At 46.1% G+C, this 24003-nt stretch overlaps 1 protein-coding gene across 7 annotated transcripts in view; it reads left to right on the forward strand.

Moving 5' to 3' along the window:
* Nucleotides 1–19782: 19782 nt before the first annotated feature.
* Nucleotides 19783–24003, forward strand: part of Sirt2 (Sirtuin 2) — a 376779-nt gene continuing 372558 nt past the window's right edge. For 6 of the 7 annotated variants that reach the window (XR_012829495.1, XM_075698293.1, XM_075698294.1 and 3 more), the window contains exon 1: nucleotides 19783–19928. Coding sequence is in view for 6 of the 7 variants with exons in the window: in XM_075698293.1 (XP_075554408.1) it covers nucleotides 19916–19928 (13 nt within the window). In the remaining variant the exon portion in view is untranslated. The remainder of the gene's footprint in view (nucleotides 19929–24003) is intronic. The other variant, XM_075698292.1, reaches the window with a different exon arrangement.

A 24003-nucleotide genomic window follows, 5' to 3' on the forward strand; every position in this document is an offset into this window, starting at 1 on the left:
TAACGAATTTTAGTCCCTCCTGTCCCACCTGGCCACAGCAACATCCGGGAGAGCACGGTCTAGATAACGCAGCGCAACAAAACAGGAGACCAACGCGAACCTGCCCGCACGGCGCCTTTGCCACGGTACGAAACCTGCAGAGCAACACGTGTGAGTGCACAGAACAATAACAAAGCTGCCATTGTGACCCGAAAGGCGTGGCCGCTACAGCAAAGAAATAAAAAAAAACAGCAGAAAGAAATGAGAACCTTCTACGTCATTTCCTCCACGCTTTTCTCCTAGCGCGCGGAGGGGGTAGGGCTTCTCCTCAGTTTCCTTCCTCCATGAGCGCATACAAACTCGACCCCACTGCCGGCACGCCTAGCAACAAATGCCTACAACACGCGCCAAGAAACCATAGAAGAAACCTTCTCCGCAGCGCCTAGATACAAAGCCCCCAAATTTTCTCATTCGCGCCTGCACACAAACGGCTGGCGATCCCTCAAATGAACATCTCGTCTGCATTCGCTGGCTGTAAGCGCCGTGCGATTTAGATTTGCGACAGATGCCGCTTGTGAAGCACCCTCGAGAAAAAAAAAAAAAAAAAGACATTCGCAGCAGACAACAGGGTGCATGACATTCTGCTCACGCGACACGATCGTGCGGCACCATGTGCGGCACCGTGCAGCACCCTACGACCTACTGAACTCCAGACCTACACAGATCTCCCTGCGCCTCATCTAGTTCAGCCGTTTTGCCACTAGGGACAGAACGTACGAGCAGAGTGGCGCTAGTTATAGCCTGTTCGCTGTCGTCTGCTTCTGCGATCTGCTCAGCGCTCGTGTTGGCATTTCGGCTGGCACAAAGCGCTTGTATTGGCGGTAAATGAATAAACTCACAAATTTACAAAAGAAAACAGATATTCGCGAATGCTTTGCATTTGAATAGTGAAACTAGAAGAGGAGGAGCGGTGCAAGAAATGTAAACAACGAGCGTAGGTGGCAACTGCAATGCTAGATCAACGGCGTAAGTTTCCCTTTCCTAGCCTCCGTAGGACACTGGAAAAATTGTTTTAAAATATTCATAGGATAATCTAGCTTTTTTTAGTTGATTACAGATAGCCTAATGTCGTAGATGCATTAGGATTTAATTACTGCTGCGTGACGTAGTGAAAGGCAGATGATCTGGTAAAAGTATAGTAAAAGTTTTCACAAGTAAGTCCTCCGCCCCATATGTACAATAGGTTGATCGATTGTGTTTCAAGGAAAGGTGAGCATATCTTGTTTTTAATCTCGTTGGACGTCTAGCTCAGTAGAAAGCTTGCAAAAGCGATCCAAGTGCTTTAATACGTGCTGCTCTGCAGGCCTTAAATCGTGTCACGGAACTATTTTCAAACTGTAAAGCTAGCTTTTCTGCGTGGTACGGCGCGGCAGCATAACGGTGGTGCTTAAGATACGTACGCAGTGAAGCTGCGTGCGTAATTCACTTTTTGAACTCACGACGCATTCACGGACAACTTTTAAGAGTTAAAATGAGTAGTAATCGTTCTGTCGTCGAACATTACGGTGGTTTCAAGTTTCTAAAGAGCGCAGAACCGAATTTTACAACGTATACAATGAAACTGTTGTGTACTTTACGAACTCGATAAGCAATGTGATTTATAATAATCTGCTTGAAAAGGGAAATAGGAGCGGCTATTTAACGCTATTTTAGAGGGCGGCGGACTACACGCTCCGACATTTTTTTAGGTTCGGGCAGTCAACTTTTGGAGCCAAGTAACCGATCAAAGCCTTGTGACATCACTGTCACTGTGTTAGCAAAAATCATCAACTAGACAAGCAGTTCGTCACAACACAACAGCCGCCGTACTAATTACAACGCCGAACAGTCAACCGTAGTGTACCAGACGGATGGATGGGATGGATGTTATGAGCGTCCCCTTTGGAACGGGGCGGTGGGTTGCGCCACCAAGCTCTTGCTACTATGCTGCCTAATATTCTACCTAGGTTAACCAATGAAAAAAGAAAAGAAAAAAAAACACTATGAACTACCACGTCGAAATTTTCTGATCCCCTATTGCGAACTGTGTTTTTGTACGTCTCCGTCTTTTGTCGTTTCCCTACTTTTCTTCCACCAATCCTCCAATCGCCTCTTACTAATGTCTATTGCGGACCTGTTTGCTTTACCACTGCTCCCGCTGAACCCAAGGGCTTCAAGGAGGCCAGTGGTGCCTAAATCGACCGCTGGGTAGACGTCTTCACATTCTAAAAAGATATGCTCCGTCGTTTCCCTATCTTTAGCGCAGCAAGCACATGCTTCTTCTTCCTTCTTATATCTCGCTTTATAGGTGCGTGTTCTAAGGCATCCCGATCTCGCTTCGAAAAGTAATGAGCTTCCCTTTGAGTTCTCATAAATGGTTTCTTTCCTGATTTCGTTATTTCCTCTTAAGTAGTTACTCATGGCAGGTTTCTTTTCCATTGCCGCCACCCATGAGATTAATTCAGCCTCTCTGACTTTCCGCTTGACCTTCTTTGTTGCTGTGTTGCCCACCCCACAGGCCGCATACTTGCTGGTAAGCTTCCTAGTTCTTTTCCTCCAATGTGAATTAATGTTTTGCCTGTAAAGATACCTGAACACTCTCCCAGCCCACTTACTTTCTTCCATATTCGTCAGCCGCTCTTCATACTCAATTTTACTGCGAGCTTCCCTCACTTCAAAACTAGTCCAGCCCATATCCCCCTGCACAGCTTCATTTGTAGTCTTCCCGTGAGCGCCCAATGCGAGGCGACCCACTGACCTTTGGTTGCCGTCGAGCTCTTATTGTACCCCTGATTTAAAGCAAACAACCGCATTTCCAAAAGTAAGTCCTGGAACCATTACCCCTTTCCACATACCTCGGAGGACCTCGTACCTATTGTATCCCCACAGCGCTCTGTGCTTCATTATGGCTGCATTTCTCTTCCCCTTGACTGTTATGGTTTTTTCCTGTGTTTCCATACATCCATTGCCTTCGTTTATCCATATACCAAGGTATTTATATTCTGTTACCCGAGGTATTTCTTGGCCCTGTATCTCCACTGTCTGTTCACTGTTTTCATTGAATACCATAACACCTGATTTTCTAAAACTAAATTTCAAACTTAAATTGTTGCCTTCCTGTCCACAGATATTAGCCAGACGTTGCAAATCACTTTGTTTGTTAGCGAGCAACACAATGTCGTCCGCATAAAATAAACCTCGGAGTTGCTGCTCTATTACTGTACCTGCCTGTTTGTATGAGAGATTAAACCCGATATTACTTCCTTCTAGCGCCCTCTCCATCCTCACCATGTACATCATAAACAGCAGTGGGGATAAAGGGCACCCCTGCCTCAGTCCCTTGTTGATTTGAACTCATCCCTTCCCATTCAACGCAAACGGTATTTTCTAGGTAAATCTCTCTCAAAAGCTGTAGACAATCGCCATCTAAGCCTTCCCCTTCCAGAATATCCCACAAAATGTTGCGGTCTACGTTGTCGTATGCTCCTTTAATGTCCAAAAAGGCCACATACAACGGTCTGCCTTCTGCTTTTGATATTTCGATAGACTGAGTAAGAACAAACAAGTTATCATCCAAACGCCTACCTGTTCTAAAGCCATTCTGAAGCTCTCCCAAAATGTCATTATTCTCTGCCCATGCTTGAAGCTTTAATTTGATTGCCTGCATTGCTAGCCTGTATATTACCGATGTAATGGTCAACGGTCTATACGAGTGAATGCTGTCTTCCTCCCCCTTACCTTTAGAAATTAAATTCATTCTACTTTGTCGCCAACTGTCTGGTATATTCGTCTATCTTTTAAAGTTTTTTCCACTGCTTTCACCAGAGCTTCCTTACTTTTTGGTCCCAGTTCATTTATCAGCCTAACGGGAACCTCGTCTAGCCCTGTGGCTGTGCGCTTAGGAATTTTCTCTTCCGCTTTCTTCCAGTTTAAATTTGTGAGCACCAGCTCCTTTTCCACTTGGGTCTCTCTCATGCTCTTTTTTTTTTCATCAAGTACAACCTCGTCATTGCCTTGGAAGGATTCTGCTGTTGCGTTTCGGATGTAATTTATTGCCGCTTCTCCTTCCAGTCTGTTTTCATCTTCGTCTAGGATATGTTGTTGTATTGTTGTTGACTTCCTGCCTAATAATTTTATGTGATTCCAAAATATTCTAGGTGCGGCCTTCTTTTTCTCACGTATTTCTGACAACCAACGTTCACTTTCACCTTTTAATTTTGCTTGCACCAGTATTTGAACCATAGACTTTTTCTCCCGGTATATTTCCCACTTACTGGTTACTTCGTCCTGTGGCAACTGCGCCTTCTTTGCCTGCCTGTGCTCTCGAGATGCCTTCTGTCGTTCGGCGATCGCTTCTCGTATCTCCTTGTTCCACCAGCTTTTCGGTTTCTTTTTTCCTTTCCAACGAACATGTTGTTTCTCTTTCCGTATTTCTGTCGTTATTAACTTAGAAGCTCACCATATTCCCACTCCTTACTTGGCCACTTGCCAAGTTCTTCTTCAACTCTAGTGACTATATTTACTATTTGTTCAGCGTTCAAATTTGGACTGGCCATTGTGCTTTCCTTGCTCTCTTTCCCAACTATATATCCCATTTTCGAAATTATGCGTTTATGGTCACTCCCTATGCTGCTAAACACTTCCTCATCGATGATCATTTCTCTCAACTTATCATGAATTCCTTCTGTCATCAGACAGTAATCAATGGTCGATTGCCGGTTTCCCACTTCCCACGTGTTCTGTTCTTCACACTTAGGCCCTGTATTCACGATCACGAGGTTATGTTGCTCGCAAAGGTCTAGCATTGACTTCCCGTTATTGTCGGTATAGCCATCTAAATCCTGTATGTGGGCATTCATGTCACCTAATAGGACAATCTCAGCACCATTCCCGAAACCCTTAATATCAGCGCTTATGCATTCCACTAACGCTGTATTCTTCTCTGTGCCATTTTTTCCGGTCCACAAATACGTAACTCCCAGCCAAGTTTCTTTCCCACTCATTGTACCTGATAACCACAGATGCTCTTGACATTGTGAATTTACTCTTTTCCATTTGGCTCCCTGATGGATGAGCATTCCCACTCCCCCTCCCTTTCTTTCCGACTTAGTTCTGTTGCACCCTTCCCATACATAATTCTCAATAACTGGCAGCCCTTCTGAGTCTCAAAGCCGGTACGTTTACTCACGCGTTTACTACTCCTACCAAGAATACAAAATTTGCGCCCCTACTCCATGCAAAAGAAAGCACTTCAAAAGACTAGCTAATAAAGATAAAAGAGTACTTAGCTACGAACGAAGTCGCTGAAGCCTTGTGCACAGGACCGCTCTTGACCGCTCGCTCTTCGCGCATCCGAACAGGTTATTGGCGGCGAGGAGTTACGGAGTCGCCATCTATCAGAAGCGCCTCGCCGAAGCAGTATGAGGGATCACGCGGCGCGCTCCTCATAGGTTCTGCTGTCAGCGCTCACTGAAAACACCACGCGCGAGCTCTCCCGGACATCTCTGTAAGTACTTTCGAAACGAGAGAAGTTGTTTACTGTCTAAATAATAACCTTGGGCAAACTGAAAGCACACAATCGTTTACAGACGCTATTTCTTTACCGAAAACGTACAGTGAACGCCACTGCGCGCGGTCGCCGCGATGGAGTCTCCCGAACCGGCTTCTTGCGTGAAAGGTAGGTAAACGCTGAGAGCAAACTATGTGAAATATGTTCTTATAGTGTTTGTATAACTAAATGGAGCGTAATAGAAAGAAGCCTCAATGCAGCGATAGCGCAGATTCGCAGCGACTGACTGCACGTCTGCATGCTTGTCCGCGCACTGTTTCGCTTTCCCCGCGCGCGCGTTCTCGCACCGTGCCATGAGCTTTAGGCCGCAGAATATGAGCATATGACAGTATGCAAGCAACCATTGTTGCATGGGAGCTATCAGAGCTGTACAAAAATAATTTCATTGTAGAGACTTCGACGCCTACAGGGTCTATGATGTGCCGGCGCGACGATTCAATCTTTTTTTCTTCTAAATTCTTTGACCTTTCAATATTATTTCTCGAGTTGTGTCGCACTGTATGTTTATCGGTGTTCTCAGCGTGCAATTTCCCGCTGCTCCTTTTTTGTAATCCAGTGCATTAATTCATAATACAAATATAACCACATGCCATGCTTTTTAAAATGTGCTTCTTACCGCTGCCTTTCCACTCCACTGAACTTGCCAGTACCTATAGCATCGACAAGTTGATAGACCAAACCGTCATGACATTAGTCGTGCAGCAGACTCGCGCGAGCGTCTCAGTGCGCGTCTTCAGAACATCGTATACCGGGCGCCGTAGCAGAAATTTTCCTCGCGTCTGTGCTTGCTGCATACCCGAGTTGTAGCCGATGACTGTTTGCCGGTTTTATGTTTCGCGAGCCAAGCTTCACGCAGCTTCTTGTCCTGCGGCTACGTGTGAATAAGGCTGACACCGGCCTCCGTTACGTGCGTCCGGCATTGCGGCACCGAGCAGTAGCCTACCATGTTGCGCGCCTTCAAAGGCAGCCACTACCTGTTGTAGTGTTTTCAAGCGTTGTAAAGGAGACACTCGAAGCGGAAAAATTAAATGAGGACCGCAGGGTACGAGGGAATTCAAGCTCGTTTTCAGCTCGCTTCGGCGCTCCCGAAGCAGCCGACGCGGCCGCTATGTCCACGTGATCCCTCCTAGCACGTCACGCCGACGGTGACGCCAGCTTTTCCAGTGGTGGAGCTCGAGGCCAATAACAGGCCGAACAGGCGCGACGGATGGATGGATGGATGGATGGCAGGTAGGAGCGTCCCCTTTGAAACGGGGCGATGGCAGTTGCCACCATGCTCAGATTTTTATTTTGCCTTTTATTTTGATCTGTGTTGTGTGTTATTGAATTTCTCGATTTTCTTTAAATACGTCTTCCTACCCTTTTAACCTTATGTCACCTCTCTGCTTTTGAGCCACCAATCCTCCAATCGCCTTTTGCTAATTTCCACCGCATATTTATTTACATGACTATCATTATCTCTGAACCCCAGGGCCTCAGGAAGGGTGACTCTGGCCGCATCGACATCGGGATTGATACCATCACATTTTAGTATGAGGTGTTCCATTGTTTCTACATATTTACCACACACAGTACATGTGTCTTCTTCTTCGTTAAATTTCTTTTTATAGCTCCGTGTTCTAAGACATCCTGATCTAGCTTCAAAGAGTAGGGCACTGCCTCTTGAGTTATCATAAAACGCTTCCTTCCTGATCTGCTGTTTCCAGTATCGATATAGTTCTACACTATGCTTCTTTTCCATTGAATTTATCCAATTCCGCATTTTTAACCTGTCGTTTAATGCTCTGTCTTTCTTCGTCCTCGTGTGTGGCATACTTACTGGTTAGCTTCCTAGTTCATTTCCGCCATTGTGAGTCAACGCTCTTTCTGTACAGGTATTTAAACACCTTAGCTGCCCACCTGTTACTGTCCAATTTCATCAAACGTTTTTCGCATAGGATTTTACTCTGAGCTTCCCGTGCTTCGAACGATGCCCAGCCCATATCTCCCTGTACTGCTTCGTTTGTGGTTTTCCCATGGGCACCTAGTGCTAACCTTCCCACAGCTCTCTGATTTACTTCTAGTCTCGACTGAACCTCTGCCCTTAAACACAGGACCGCATTCCCGAAAGTAAGCCCCGGCACCATTACCCCCTTCCAAATGCCTCTCAGTACTTCATACCTGTTGTAGTCCCACAATGCCTTATGTTTCATTATCCCGGCATCTCTTCGCCCTTTTGCTATTAGAGACTGTTCGTGCTTTTCCGTGTACATCTGCCCTTTGTTTATCCATACCCCGAGATACTTGTATTCGGCCACTCGGGGTATTTCGTGGCCTTGTATTGTAAGCTCTTGATCAGTTGTATCGTTGAAAAACATCCCATCGGACTTAGCTGCACTAAAACTGAAACCTAAACTGTCTCCTTCGTCCCCACAGTAATTAACCAGAGTTTGCAAATCTTCCTGGCTATCTGCTAACAGTACAATATCGTCCGCATACATTAAACCCGGTAGTCGTTGCTTAACAACCTTTTCGCCTTATCTGTACGACAGATTATACCCTAGATTGCTTCGTTGTAACCTTCTTTCCATGCTTATCATATAAAGCATGAACAGCAGCGGTGATAGAGGACAATCCTGCCTTAATCCTTTGTGAACCTCGACAGTTGTCGTACTCTTAATTCCTTCCCATGTTATTTCAACATTATTTTCTCGATATAGTTCCTGTAGAAAATCAATTACCTCATTACCGATACCTTCAGCTTTTAATGTGTTCCACAGGAGTTCACTGTTCACATTGTCGTATGCACCACTTATGTTCAGGAAGGCTAAATACAGAGGTCTATTTTCCGCCTTAGCTATTTCTATGCCCTGGGTAAGCACGAACAGGCTATCATCTAAGCGCCTACCACTTCTGAACCCGTTCTGAAGTTCTCAGAGTATTCTATTACTTTCTACCCATGACTGCATTTTTAATTTCACCGCCTGCATCGCCAGCTTATATATAACTGATGTTATCGTAATTGGTCGGAAAGATTTTATGTTCTTCTTATCACCTTTCCCTTTATAAATCAAATTCATTTTACTCTGTTTCCAGCTGTGCGGAATTCGCTTATTTGTTATGACTGCCTCCAATGCTTTTATCAGCGTTTCCTTGCTTCTTGGGCCAAGTTCATTAATTAACTTGATTGGAATTTCGGCTATCCCCGCGGACGTGCATTTCGGAACATTTGCTTCCGCCTTTTTCCAGTTAAGATTGGTCAGTTCTAAGCTGTTTTCTATTATGCTATTCTGTGTTGCTCCCTCACTTGGGGCGATTACCCTATCGTCTTTCCTAAATGACTCTGCTATAACTGAACCACTGTAGTTCACAGCGTCATCTCCCTCTAAACAATTTCCTTCGACATCGTGAATCTGTTCCTCTTTTCTGTGATTAGCTTTACAAAGCCAGCTTATATGGTTCCAGAATTTTCTTGACCCCCCTTTAGTTGCATCGCGAACTTCAGACAGCCAGCGATCACAGGACTGCTTTATTTTAGCCTGGACGAGGACCTGCACTTGTTTCTTTTGTACATAATATTCCCATTTTTGGCCTATTTCCTCTTCAGATAACTGCGCCCTCTTTGCTTCTCTGTGTTCCCGAGATGCCCACCGTCGTTGTTCGATGGCCTCTCTAATTTGCTTATTCCACCAACTTCTTGGCTTCCCGTTTCCTCTCCAGCGGTTTACTCCTTTTACTTCTTCTATTTTTGTACTAATGAGTACTTCTAACTGATTATAATCCCACCTTTCCATGGGATGTTTCTTTATTGCTTCCTCTATGCCAGCCGCTATTTGCGCTATTTGCGCGTCATTTAATTTTGCGTACTCTTTTTGGCTTCCCTGCATTTCTCTTTTGAGTAGGGCTCCCAACTGTAGACTAATCCGCTTATGATCACTTCCGAGGCTGTACTTCCCCTCTTCGTCTATTTCCATTATTGCGAGCTTGTTATACAACCCCTGCGACATTAAGTAGTAGTCAATGGTCGTTTGTCTGTTACGGGACTCCCACGTGATTTGTCTCTCTCACTTAGTTTCTCTATTTACTATAACTAGGTTGTGTCGTTCACAGAAGTCTAGCATCAACTTCCCATTACAATCTGTGTATCCATCCAGATCCTCGATGTGGCCATTCATGTCACCCAGCAGACAAATATCGGCACCTTCTCCAAACTGCTTTATATCGTCATCGAGACACTTCACTAGATCTTTGTTCTCTTGCCTGCATTTGTCCCCTGTCCCTAAATAAACTACTCCTAGCCATGCCTTTTTACCGGCAATTGTACCTGATACCCAGACATGTTCTTTGCCAGTTAACTTTATTCTTTGCCAATTTGTTCCTTGGTGTATGAGCATACCTACACCTCCTCCCTTCCTCTCCGATGTTGTTCTATTGCTCCCTTCCCAGACGTAGCCTTCAATAAGCGGTGGGTCTTCTAGATCTCTGAGGTGTGTTTCGTATAGCGCGTATACACCTACTTCTTCGTCCTTTAACTGCTGTTCTATTTCTAACCACCTCGCTCTCTTTCTACCGCCTTACATGCTTATGTACCTGATCGTGGTGTTAAATTTCTTTGTAGTTTTCTTCCTGGACCTCCTAGTGGCCATTTTATTGGCGTCAGCCTCTATTGTTGCACTTTCTACACTGTTTCTACCTACCCCTACGCCCTGAGGCGCAGTGGACCCCCTAAAAAAGCTACTGCCCGACCTGCCAGGCGCCAGCCGATCGCGGCTCCTAGCCTTCCATTAAAGGGAAGCTGAAAGGTGTTCCAGAAAAAAATGAGTGAACATATGTACATAATGGTTTTCAACTCTCCGAATTCGAATATCGTATCGAAATTGAGCGAAAGAAAGCGCAAATATATTTTATTTCGACGAAAAGTGGAGCAGCGGGCACGCCCAGCTCGCGCGTCTCGTTTCCGCCTGTGATTGGTCGGGCGCCTTGTGACGTCAACTCTAGTGACCGACCGCTGCCGCTACACATGAAGCGCGGTGCCAGGTAGTTTGGTGCTGTAACGGAAAATTAAGAGGTAATGGAAAATTTAGAGAGACTGCGTTTTTCTGAGGAGTTCGGCGTTACTCCCTACATGTACGAGCCGATTGCGAAGAGCCGGCCTCTCGAAGAAGCAAACGATGCTGGTGCGAGCAGTGCTTTCGACGCGAACGAAAGCGAAGTCTTGGGATCTCCTCGTGTTGGAAATGCTCTTTGGTGAGTATGTTTTTTGCAAAGCGATCTAGTGATCTCGCCGATCTTTCGCCGATCTAGTGAGCACGTTTCCCGTCAAACAACTGTAGTTTGTGTTCCTGCATGCCTCCTCGTGGAACGTAAGCGGGGATGCGATCGTCGGCATTTGTGCGCTGTCCGAAGCTGTCGGCAATCTACAAAGACGGTTTAAACGCGTGAAAAGCTTCCCGGTTCATGCAGTACGTGTAGTGACCTTCATCTGTGCGCTATCCGCACACTACTCGTAACCGTAGTCGTAAAGGCGGCGAATTCCGCCGGCTACGTGAGACGGTCGGTTTCTCGCTGTGCGCGAGAGAAGGGGGGAGCGTAGCGTCCTGGCGTGCGCCGGCTTTCCAACACGTGCAAACTCTACATTTGCACTGCGTTATGGTAGCTGCATGCAGGCTGTTTTACAACACACGTGCAAATAGAAAATTCGCGGCGCTTTGCGACGAAACCTGCGTCAAAGGCGGGAGATAAACATGCACCTTCCGTTAAGCGTGCTAACACAAAGGAGCTCGCAGTAAATCAAAATCCAGGTTTGGGCGAGTTCGTGTATTCATAAGGCCTTCCAACACCAGTTATAATCAGTCAGTCCGCACTCGTGCTGTCTTTGTTTTCGTTGCTCCGATCTTTTCGCGCTGCGTTTAGAAAGCCTGCTAGTGGCAAGTAGTCCTCTCTCATTCTGTGGCCATATACAGCAACTGCGCAGGCCGAATTGCAGGGCTGGCCGTATACTACCACTCTGCATACACGCAGACGCACCAACAAAGGAATGCAGGGCCGATCGAAGCAGATTACGATGGCACGCACGCAGAAACAAGCACGGTCAGGCACGGTCGTGGAGGCTGCGAAGGAACGCAACACTAGTGTTGACGTCACAACACCGCGGTTTCCGGTCTCCGCTCGCATCGTCAGCGTCAGCAGCAGCACGCGGCATTCGACGGGGGGCGGAGCTACAGCGCAATTTTGACTGACGATTACGTCGCTCCTAATTGAAAAAAAGCCCCCAAGTTTTACATACATGATTTATAAGGTTCCCGCGTACGTATATGAGCGTCTTATTGAATTCGACAGAATCTTCAGCTTCCCTTTAAAGTGGATGCCATTTCGTGTAAAGCCTCCGCCAAAGCCTGCTCTATGCACTTCTCTGTTTATGTCTGCTACTTCAAATCCTTTCTCCTGGCTTAGCTTTCTTATTTCACAATTTATAGCCACAACGTCCTTGGCAATTGCTCCGTTCCTTCCTTGCACCTCCGGCACTGTGCATACCACGATCTGGACTTGCTGTGCTATCGCCCTTAAATCGTCAACTCCCTCCGCTAATCTTTCCACTACTTTTGCAGCTTCACCATTCAACACATCATTTAGCCCCGCCGCTACCACTACCAAATTGCGCTCTGCAACATTCTCAGAAAGCTTGCTTTTTGTTTCTCTCAGTACTGCGTCCATTGTCCTGCCTGGGAACGTCCCGACTGCTACCCGCTTATCACCCTTTGCACGCTCCATTATAGCTCTGTTGCACCTCCTCATATTTGAATCACCACCGATAAGTACTAGGGCATTCTTTCCCTCCCTCCTAACTTCCAGGTTGTGCTTATCATTGACTATGAGCTCATTCCTTGGGGTTAGCTTGTTCCCCTCCTCTCCTCGCACTCGCTGGCGCCCCTGTGGCTGCAGCGTCGCCTCCCGCGGGGCGTGTTGCGCTGCTTCGCTATAACTACGCCGATTCACCGGCGGCGAGCTGACTACCGCTTGCTCTGCCACCCTGCCCCCGACTTCGCATGTAGGATCTACCCTACTTTCTGTACTTTTGCCACCGGCTTGGTGTCCCGATCCATCATTCTCCGCTGCGCTCGTCTCAAGCGCATCGAGACGCCTATGCAGTTCTGCTCTCCTTTCCCACTCTTCTCCAAGCTCGGCCACGGTTCTTACTAATTGCGCGGCCTGCACCGCTTCCACCTTGACCAACTCGGCGACTTTCGCCTGCAAAGCTAACCGCCTCTCCCGCTCCTCCCTCAGGTCTGCTTTCAGCTCCTCGAACTTGGCTGTCCAATTTCCTTCCAGTTTTTGGACTGCTTCCCTGACCCCTTCGCACAGCCTGCACGTAAAGCTAGACTCCTCCGCGTCTGCTAAGCTCTGGAAACTGGTCTCGTCGAGGGAGCACCAGCGCAGGCACTCGTCGCATTGCACTTGCTCCGCGTCCCCCGCGGCCTTCCGTTTCTTTGGTTTCATCGCTAGGCCTACGTCCTTAGGCTCAACGAGCACGTCCGCCAAATCACTTCGAAGAGCTAGCTGAGATAGTTAAATAGGCCTATCAAATAGGTCCCGCCTAGCACCTAGGCCTAACGAGGGAAACCGCCAGACCTAGACAAAGCCGGTACGTTTACCACGCTTACAACGAATTCAAGATTTGCGCTCCAGCTCCATGCAAAATAAAACACTTCAAAAACATCAGCTAATAAGAAGAAAAAAGAGTACTTAGCTACGAACGAAGTCGCTGAAGCCTCGACACAGGAGCGTCACACTCCACACACTCTTGTTCAACGGGCGGCGACGCCGTTGAAGAATCTGGCGCCACTCTAGCGACGGATGGATGGATGGAAGGTAGGAGCGTCCCCTTTGAAACGGGGCGATGGCAGTTGCCACCATGCTCAGATTTTTATTTTGCCTTTTATTTTTATCTGTGTTGTGTGTTATTGAATTTCTCGATTTTCTTTAAATACGTCTTCCTACCCTTTTAAGATTATGTCACCTCTCTGCTTTTGAGCCACCAATCCTCCAATCGCCTTTTGCTAATTTCCACCGGATATTTATTTACATGACTATCATCTCTGAACCCTAGGGCCTCAGGAAGGGTGACTGTGGCCGCATCGACATCGGGATTGATACCATCACATTCTAGTATGAGGTGTCCCATCGTTTCTACATATTTATCACACAGAGTACATGTGTCTTCTTCTTCGTTGAATTCTTTTTTATAGCTTCGCGTTCTAAGACATCCTGATCGAGCTTCAAAGAGTAGGGCACTGCCTCTTGAGTTATCATAAAACGCTTCCTTCCTGATCTGCTGTTTCCAGTATCAATATAGTTCTACACTATGCTTCTTTTCCATTGAATTTATTCAATTTTTACCTTCCGCATTTTTAACCTGTCGTTTAATGCTCTGTCCTTTCTCGTCCTTGTGTCTGGCATACTTACTGGTTAGCTTCCTAGTTCTTTTCCGCCATTGTGAGTCAACGCTCTTTCTGTATAGGTATTTAAACACCTTAGCTGCCCACCTGTTAACATCCAATTTCCTCAAACGTTTTTCCTATAGGATTTTACTCTGAGCTTCCCGTGCTTCGAATGATGCCCAGCCCATATCTCCCTGTACTGCTTCGTTTGTGGTTTTCCCGTGGGCACCTAGTGCTAACCTTCCCACAGCTCTCTGATTTACTTCTAGTTTCGACTGAACCTCTGCCCTTAAACACAGGACCGCATTCCCGAAAGTAAGCCCCGGCACCATTACTCCCTTCCAAATGCCTCTCAGTACCTCATACCGGTTGTAACCCCACAATGCCTTATGTTTCATTATCCCGGCATCTCTTCGCCCTTTTGCTATTAGAGACTGTTCGTGCTTTTCCGTGTACATCTGCCCTTTGTTTATCCATACCCCGAGATACTTGTATTCGGCCACTCGGGGTATTTCGTGGCCTTGTATTGTAAGCTCCTGATCAGTTGTATCGTTGAAAAACATCCCACCGGACTTAGCTGCACTAAAACTGAAACCTAAACTGTCGCCTTCGTCCCCACAGTAATTAACCAGAGTTTGCAAATCTTCCTGGCTATCTGCTAACAGTACAATATCGTCCGCATACATTAAACCCGGTAGTCGTTGCTTAACAACCTTTTCGCCTTCTGTACGACAGATTATACCCTAGATTGCTTCGTTGTAACCTTCTTTCCATGCTTATCATATAAAGCATGAACAGCAGCGGTGATAGAGGACAACCTTGCCTTAATCCTTTGTGAACCTCGACAGTTGTCGTACTCTTAATTCCTTCCCATGTTATTTCAACATTATTTTCTCGATATAGTTCCTGTAGAAAATCAATTACCTCATTACCGATACCTTCAGCTTTTAATATGTACCACAGGAGTTCCCTGTTCACATTGTCGTATGCACCACTTATTTTCCAGGAAAGCTAAATAAAGAGGTCTATTTTCCGCCTTAGCTATTTATATGCACTGGGTAAGCACGAACAGGCTATCATCTAAGCGCCTACCACTTCTGAACCCGTTCTGAAGTTCTCAGAGTATTCTATTACTTTCTACCCATGACTGCATTTTTAATTTCACCGCCTGCATCGCCAGCTTATATATAACTGATGTTATCGTAATTGGTCGGAAAGATTTTATGTTCTTCTTATCACCTTTCCCTTTATAAATCAAATTCATTTTACTCTGTTTCCAGCTGTTCGGAATTTGCTTATTTGTTATGACTGCCTCCAATGCTTTTATCAGCGTTTCCTTGCTTCTTGGGCCAAGTTCATTAATTAACTTGATTGGAATTTCGTCTATCCCCGCGGACGTGCATTTTGGAACATTTGCTTCCGCCTTTTTCCAGTTAAGATTGGTCAATTCTAAGCTGTTTTCTATTATGCTATTCTGTGTTGCTCCCTCACTTGGGGCGATTACCCTATCGTCTTTCCTAAATGACTCTGCTATAACTGAACCAATGTAGTTCACAGCGTCATCTCCCTCTAAACAATTTCCTTCGGCATCGTGAATCTGTTCCTCTTTTCTGGGGTTAGCTTTACCCAGCCAGCTTATATGGTTCCAGAATTTTCTTGACCCCCCTTTAGTTGCATTGCGAACTTCAGCCAGCCAGCGATCAGAGGACTGCTTTATTTTAGCCTGGACGAGGACCTGCACTTGTTGTTTCTTTTGTCGATAATATTCCCATTTTTGGCCTATTTCCTCTTCAGATAACTGCGCCCTCTTTGCTTCTCTGTGTTCCCGAGATGCCCACCGTCGTTGTTCGATGGCCTCTCTAATTTCCTTATTCCACCAAGTTCGTGGCTTCCCCTTTCCTCTCCAGCGGTGTACTCCTTTTACCTCTTTTATTTTTGTACCAATGAGTAGTTCTAACTGATTATAATCCCACCTTTCCATGGGATGTTTCTTTATTGCTTCCTCCATGCCAGCCGCTATTTGCGCTATTTGCGCGTCATTTAATTTCGCGTACTCTTTTTGGCTTCCCTGCATTTCTCTTTTGAGTAGGGCTCCCAACTGTAGACTAATCCGCTTATGATCACTTCCGAGGCTGTACTTCCCCTCTTCGTCTATTTCCATTATTGCGAGCTTGTTATACAACCCCTGCGACATTAAGTAGTAGTCAATGGTCGTTTGCTGTTACGGGACTCCCACGTGATTTGTCTCTCACACTTAGTTTCTCTATTTACTATAACTAGGTTGTGTCGTTCACAGAAGTCTAGCACCAACTTCCCATTACAATCTGTGTATCCATCCAGATCCTCGATGTGGCCATTCATGTCACCCAGCAGACAAATATCGGCACCTTCTCCAAACTGCTTTATATCGTCATCGAGACACTTCACTAGATCTTTGCTCTCTTGCCTGCATTTGTCCCCTGTCCCTAAATAAACTACTCCTAGCCATGCCTTTTTACCGGCAATTGTACCTGATACCCAGACATGTTCTTTGCCAGTTAACTTTATTCTTTGCCAATTTGTTCCTTGGTGTATGAGCATACCTACACCTCCTCCCTTCCTCTCCGATGTTGTTCTATTGCTCCCTTCCCAGACGTAGCCTTCAATAAGCGGTGGGTCTTCTAGATCTCTGAGGTGTGTTTCGCATAGCGCGTATACACCTACTCCTTCGTCCTTTAACTGCTGTTCTATTTCTAACCATCTCGCTCTCTTTCTACCGCATTGCATGTTTATGTACCTGATCCTGGTGTTAAACTTATTTGTAGTTTTCTTCCTGGACCTCCTAGTGGCCATTTTATTGGCGTCAGCCTCTATTGTTGCACTTTCTACACTGTTTCTACCTACCCCTACGCCCTGAGGCGCAGTGGACCCCCTAAAAAAGCTACTGCCCGACCTGCCAGGCGCCAGCCGATCTCGGCTCCTAGCCTTCCATTAAAGTGGATGCCATCTCGTGTAAAGCCTCCGCGAAAGCCTGCTCTATGCACTTCTCTGTTTATGTCTGCCACTTCAAATCCTTTCTCCTGGCTTAGCTTTCTTATTTCACAATTTATAGCCACAACGTCCTTGGCAATTGCTCCGTTCCTTCCTTGCACCTCCGGCACTGTGCATACCACGATCTGGACTTGCTGTGCTATCGCCCTTAAATCGTCAACTCCCTCCGCTAATCTTTCCACTACTTTTGCAGCTTCACCATTCAACACATCATTTAGCCCCGCCGCTACCACTACCAAATTGCGCTCTGCAACATTCTCAGAAAGCTCGCTTTTTGTTTCTCTCAGTACTGCGTCCATTGTCCTGCCTGGGAACGTCCCGACTACTACCCGCTTGTCACCCTTTGCGCGCTCCATTATAGCTCTTTTGCACCTCCTCATATTTGAATCACCACCGATAAGTACTAGGGCATTCTTTCCCTCCCTCCTAACTTCCAGGTTGTGCTTATCATTGACTATGAGCTCATTCCTTGGGGTTAGCTTGTTCCCCTCCTCTCCTCGCACTCGCTGGCGCCCCTGTGGCTGCAGCGTCGCCTCCCGCGGGGCGTGTTGCGCTGCTTCGCTATAACTACGCCGATTCACCGGCGGCGAGCTGACTACCGCTTGCTCTGCCACCCTGCCCCCGACTTCGCATGTAGGATCTACCCTACTTTCTGTACTTTTGCCACCGGCTTGGTGTCCCGATCCATCATTCTCCGCTGCGCTCGTCTCAAGCGCATCGAGACGCCTATGCAGTTCTGCTCTCCTTTCCCACTCTTCTCCAAGCTCGGCCACGGTTCTTACTAATTGCGCGGCCTGCACCGCTTCCACCTTGACCAACTCGGCGACTTTCGCCTGCAAAGCTAACCGCCTCTCCCGCTCCTCCCTCAGGTCTGCTTTCAGCTCCTCGAACTTGGCTGTCCAATTTCCTTCCAGTTTTTGGACTGCTTCCCTGACCCCTTCGCACAGCCTGCACGTAAAGCTAGACTCCTCCGCGTCTGCTAAGCTCTGGAAACTGGTCTCGTCGAGGGAGCACCAGCGCAGGCACTCGTCGCATTGCACTTGCTCCGCGTCCCCCGCGGCCTTCCGTTTCTTTGGTTTCATCGCTAGGCCTACGTCCTTAGGCTCAACGAGCACGTCCGCCAAATCACTTCGAAGAGCTAGCTGAGATAGTTAAATAGGCCTATCAAATAGGTCCCGCCTAGCACCTAGGCCTAACGAGGGAAACCGCCAGACCTAGACAAAGCCGGTACGTTTACCACGCTTACAACGAATTCAAGATTTGCGCTCCAGCTCCATGCAAAATAAAACACTTCAAAAACATCAGCTAATAAGAAGAAAAAAGAGTACTTAGCTACGAACGAAGTCGCTGAAGCCTCGACACAGGAGCGTCCGCACGCCCAATTACCATTTAAATGCAAAAAAAAACAGCAAATAAAAACAGAAGCAAGCTCAAAGCATGCACAAAAACTTAAAAACGGATGGATGGATGGATGTTATGAGCGTCCCCTTTGGAACAGGGCGGTGGCTTGCGCCACCAAGCTCTTGCTACTATGCTGCCTAATATCCTACCTAAGTTAATCAATGAGAAAAAAAAAAGACACTATGAACTACCACGTCCAAATTTTCTGATACCCTATTGCGAACTGTGCTTTTGTACGTCTCCGTCTTTTGTCGTTTCCCTACTTTTCTTCCACCAATCCTCCAATCGCCTCTTACTGATGTCTATTGCGGACCTGTTTGCTTTACCATTGCTCCCGCTGAACCCAAGGGCTTCAAGGAGGCCAGTGGTGCCTAAATCGACCGCTGGATAAACGTCTTCACATTCTAATAAAATATGCTCCGTCGTTTCCCTAGCTTTACCGCAGCAAGCACATGCTTCTTCTTCCTTCTTATATCTCGCTTTATAGGTGCGTGTTCTAAGGCATCCCGATCTCGCTTCGAAAAGTAATGAGCTTCCCTTTGAGTTATCATGAATGGTTTCTTTCCTAATTTCGTTTTTTCCCCTTAAGTAGTTACTCATGGCAGGTTTCTTTTCCATTGCCGCCACCCATGAGATTAATTCAGCCTCTCTGACTTTCCGCTTGACCTTCTTTGTTGCTGTGTTGCCCACCCCACAGGCCGCATACTTGCTGGTAAGCTTCCTAGTTCTTTTCCTCCACTGTGAATCAATGTTTTGCCTGTACAGATACCTGAACACTCTCCCAGCCCATTTACTTTCCTCCATATTCCTCAGCCGTTCTTCATACTCAATTTTACTGCGAGCTTCCCTCGCTTCAAAACTAGTCCAGCCCATATCCCCTTGCACAGTTTCATTTGTAGTCTTCCCGTGAGCGCCCAATGCGAGGCGACCCACTGACCTTTGGTTCCCGTCGAGTCCTGATTGTACCCCTGATTTAAAGCAAACAACCGCATTTCCAAAAGTAAGTCCTGGAACCATTACCCCTTTCCACATACCTCGGAGGACCTCGTACCTATTGTATCCCCATAGCGCTCTGTGCTTCATTATGGCTGCATTTCTCTTCCCCTTGACTGTTATGGTTTTTTCCTGTGTTTCCATATATCCGTTGCCTTCGTTTATCCATATACCAAGGTATTTATATTCTGTTACCCGAGGTATTTCTTGGCCATGTATCTCCACTGTCTGTTCACTGTTCTGACGAACAGGTTATAAAAGCGACACCAATGGCCAATGGTTGAACGAAAGCGGGCGCAAGTAGCAGGTCTAGAGTTCCAGTAGGTCATGCACCGTGTTTGTAAGTTCGAGAACAGTTACTCTAGGGCTGCTCGACAGAGTTGTCCTAGCCCTGGAATTCCGAACAGAGTCAGGGGCGACAAATCGAAGAGGCCGAACCTGTATTCTCAGCTGCTGATCTGCTTCAAAAGCGCGGTTGGCTGTCGACATGGAGAAAAAAGGTAAAGTGGCATTCCGCTGTGGAGGTTTTGTCTGCGCTGCGCTGGACGATTTTCAAGCGCTGCAACAGCGGGGCGTGGTGACCGCGTAAAGTAAAATCTGCGTTGTTAATTCGCTCGATGCAGAAGGGAAGCTCACCAGCCTATGCGCGTCAACTGTTTCAGTCCTACCGGTTATATTTTTTCCGAGCTTCGAGATTGATTGATGTTTGTCATGAGCGGTTTCTTCGGAATCGGGTCAAGTCCATACCACCGCAGAGAGAAGATAATTGCGATTGTTGGATTTATCAAACTTTTTACGTCTCTGAGAAGCTGCGAGGCTATGCACATTTCTGCAGATAGTTATTTTGGCCTTGTGTGGTCATTTAATTTTTGTCCTTTGTTGTTTCCCATTATGTACTTATTTGAATCCTGGGACCACAGCAAGGCTGAAGTTGTGTGCCGCACTGGTACCATTGTGTCTGTACACGTCGACTTGTCGCCGAAATTCCCTGGCATAATCACAAAATGTTTGCTCTGTGTTTTCTTTCCAATTTTCTGCCAGCAATTCCTAATTGCCTTTTTTTCCCCGTCAGGTCTCTCTAGCAAACCTTTCCACTGAAATGTGTCGTTTAATAACTCATTTAATGTTCCACTGGGTAAATGATTTTTCTTTACAAGTACCGAAATGCTCTTGCTGCCTTTCTTTTAATAACCCTTCAACCAAATTTTAAAGGATATATTTGAACTATTAAGGAATAAGTTAAGCCCCTATCGCCTGTACACTTTTGTTCTGCATTTACCAATTAACTTAGCTTAATATCCTTGACTTCTTCAGGCACCGCATTCTGCAACTAAAAATCTAGTTTCACTATGTACTTGTTGTATCAGTAAAAGCACTGCATGCAGCAGAACAGACTTGGATTGTACAGTGAGCTTCGCCAAGTTTACCTAATGTGAACTCTCTACTGGAGCTCTACCTGTGAGAAAATAAACTATTTCATGTCCAGCATGATTCGTAAGCACCAACTTGAATAGTAGAGCATTATCAGAAACAGTGAACTATGAAGTGAACCACCTTAATGAAGACATACCGGCACCAAGCTAGTGAAAATGCAGAGACTCCCTTTACTGAAACACTTCTATTATTATCCACAGATATTGAACACATTTACACCATGAGAAGTTTCCCAAGATGTGTGTGATGTGTTTTAAGCATCATTATCTTGAAGCGAAAGCTTTACTGGTTGATAACTTGCGATTTCGCCGTGGCGGTGCTCCGAGGAGGCACATGACATCACAATGTGTGCCTCGCCGCGGATGCTTCTCTCTCTCTCGCTCCCTAGTCACTACTGCGCATGCGCCACAAGTAGCACCGGGCCACAGGTGTTCTGCCGCTGCGCAGCGCCGCACCTTTCCGTCGCCGCCATTTGGTACGACGTCGCACCGTGTTCCTCGTTGTCGCGCTTGCCTCCGCTCTCTTCGCCAGCTGCGTCGCATGCATGATAACATGTCGGAGGATCGAAAAGGAGAGCTCGCATGTGCCGCAACCACAGTTGAGATGGCAGTATGGACGGCGATAATTCTGATCAGCAGCAGGAGGCCTGGAATCGACATCCGAACAAGATGAAGAGGAAACGAATCGCCCAGGAAACGGACAAACAGTGCATCAAATGACTGGCTAAACGCCGCAACATAGCTAGACAACCAGACTAACCTGGACTTGCAATCAAAATCAACCAAGGCCAACCGGGCTATGCCTTGGCTTTCGCTGCGTATATCCTGGCCTAGCCGAGCTAAGTCACTGCCAGTTTTTTTGTTTCAGCACTTTTGTTATTGGTCTTAACATGCAGTGCACAGTGATCAAATCATGCAGCAAATCGCAGTAGAGTTAAAACAAATGGAATTGCTCTCCATGACTCACATAGCAAAATTCAGCAACTACAAAGTAAAGGAAAAGGTGCTTTCCGCGCGTAAGCTCCTAAAAGATAAAGACATCACGATCTGTGATGACTACTCACCTGCCACCCGCCATATCCGAAGTAAACTGATTTCCTTTGCAAAACAGTTACCGGGCAAACCCCTGTTTCATCTTCGATACAACAAATTAGTTGTAAACAAGAAGCATTACACGTACGATCCCGTTACAGACAGCGTGACAGAGTGCACGTCACAACACACGCGTGCTAACACCGAACCGCGTACTGCGCCACCTAATCATCCATAGGAAAGCGCGAGGGGCAGTGGCAGTCACTTATATCCCGTGTCTGTCCTTTTCACTAACATTCGAAGCATCAAGAACAAACGCGACTCATTCACTTCCACAGTCGACACGTTTAACCCAGATATTATTGCACTTACCGAAACTTGGCTGCATCCACATATAAGAGACCACGAAATCTTCTCTACCGCACATGGCTTCTCAGTTTATCGCTGCGACCGTACGTTGCGTCAAGGTGGTGGTGTTCTTCTCGCAATTAATAAACACCTACACTCTCAACCCATTACTATTGCTACTAACTTGGAGATAGTCTGGGCAATTATCGAAATAAACTACGTAAAACTTATAATGGGCGTATGTTATCGCGCTCCTACTGACGTTGCCTCCTTTGCTAATGAATTACAAGACACAATCAATATCGTCGTAACACGTTTTCCTTCCTTACCCTTGTTTCTACTGGGTGACTTCAACATTCCAAACATAGTCTGGCATAGTGAACCTATCGTGATACACCCATTCTCCGCGTTAGCAAAAGATTTTCTCGACTTGTGCGCACTGTTCTCTTTCAATCAACTGATAACCCAGTCCACCAGAATCGCACCACAAGTCGCTAACACCCTTGACCTTTTGTTAACAACACGATCCGATTTTATTTCGAACATTACTTACTTACCATCCTTAAGTGATTACTCCCTTATCCAGTTCAACATCAACATTTCACGTCCGAAATCGGAAAAAAAGATCAAGACATTTCACGACTATAAGAAAGATGACTTTGAATCAATTAACCACGAGCTCTGTATATTCCTTGATACTTTCCTGACTGATTTCGATAACCGCAGTGTTCAATTGAACTGGAATATGTTTGTTACTAAAATTCGTGAATTAACAGGAAAATTTATCCCTACCTACACTCTTTCCTGTAACGATAACGCTCCCTGGTACAACACCCACATTAAGCGCCTTTCAAACAAAAAGAAACGTTCGTACAGACTAGCTAAAACATCTGGAAACGCTCAAAAATGGACAGCTTACAAACGCGCTACATATAACTACATAACAGCGCTTACACACGCTAAAGATAACTTTTTAAATAACACATTGCCATCCATGCTAACTACTGATACAAAAAAGTTCTGGCGCACTATTAACCCAAAACATGACGAGGCCATAACCCTCGTTGATAGCACCGATACCGCAATTCCCCCTGCCGATTGCGCATCTGTATTAAATGACGTTTTTGCGCGTAAATTTTCTAAACACGCTCATGTAACACGCCCAACTACACTATCTTACGACTACGCCGCAATGCACCCTTTAATAATCGAACCCGTTGGCATAGAAAAAATAATCGCCTCATTGAAACTCTCATCCGCTCCTGGCTGTGACTTAATTAATGCTAAGTTTCTAAAAAACACTAGCACATATTGTTCCATTATTCTTGCAAAGATTTTCCAGCAATCACTTGACAAAGGTTCACTGCCTGCTGATTGGAAGGTGGGGAAGGTGATTCCACTCTACAAATCGGGTACTAAACATTCCCCACTGAACTATCGGCCTATTTCCTTAACCAGTATACCATGCAAAATTATCGAGCATGTTCTGTCTTCTCATATTGCCAACTTCTTAGAAGAAAACTCCTTTTTTTCTGAGTTTCAACACGGCTTCCGCAAAACATATTCATGTAACACCCAACTAGTATCATTCACGCATAAACTAAACCTATTGCTTGACCACTCTTCAGTTGCAGATCTAATTTTTTTGGACTTCGCAAAAGCATTCGATAAAGTGTGCCACAGCTTATTAATCTACAAACTGCAGCAACTAAACCTTGACCCTAAAATTCTGTACTGGCTGGAGGTTTTCCTCACTAACCGT

Source organism: Dermacentor variabilis, chromosome 7 (assembly GCF_050947875.1).
Source record: "Dermacentor variabilis isolate Ectoservices chromosome 7, ASM5094787v1, whole genome shotgun sequence".
Lineage (NCBI taxonomy): Eukaryota > Metazoa > Arthropoda > Arachnida > Ixodida > Ixodidae > Dermacentor > Dermacentor variabilis.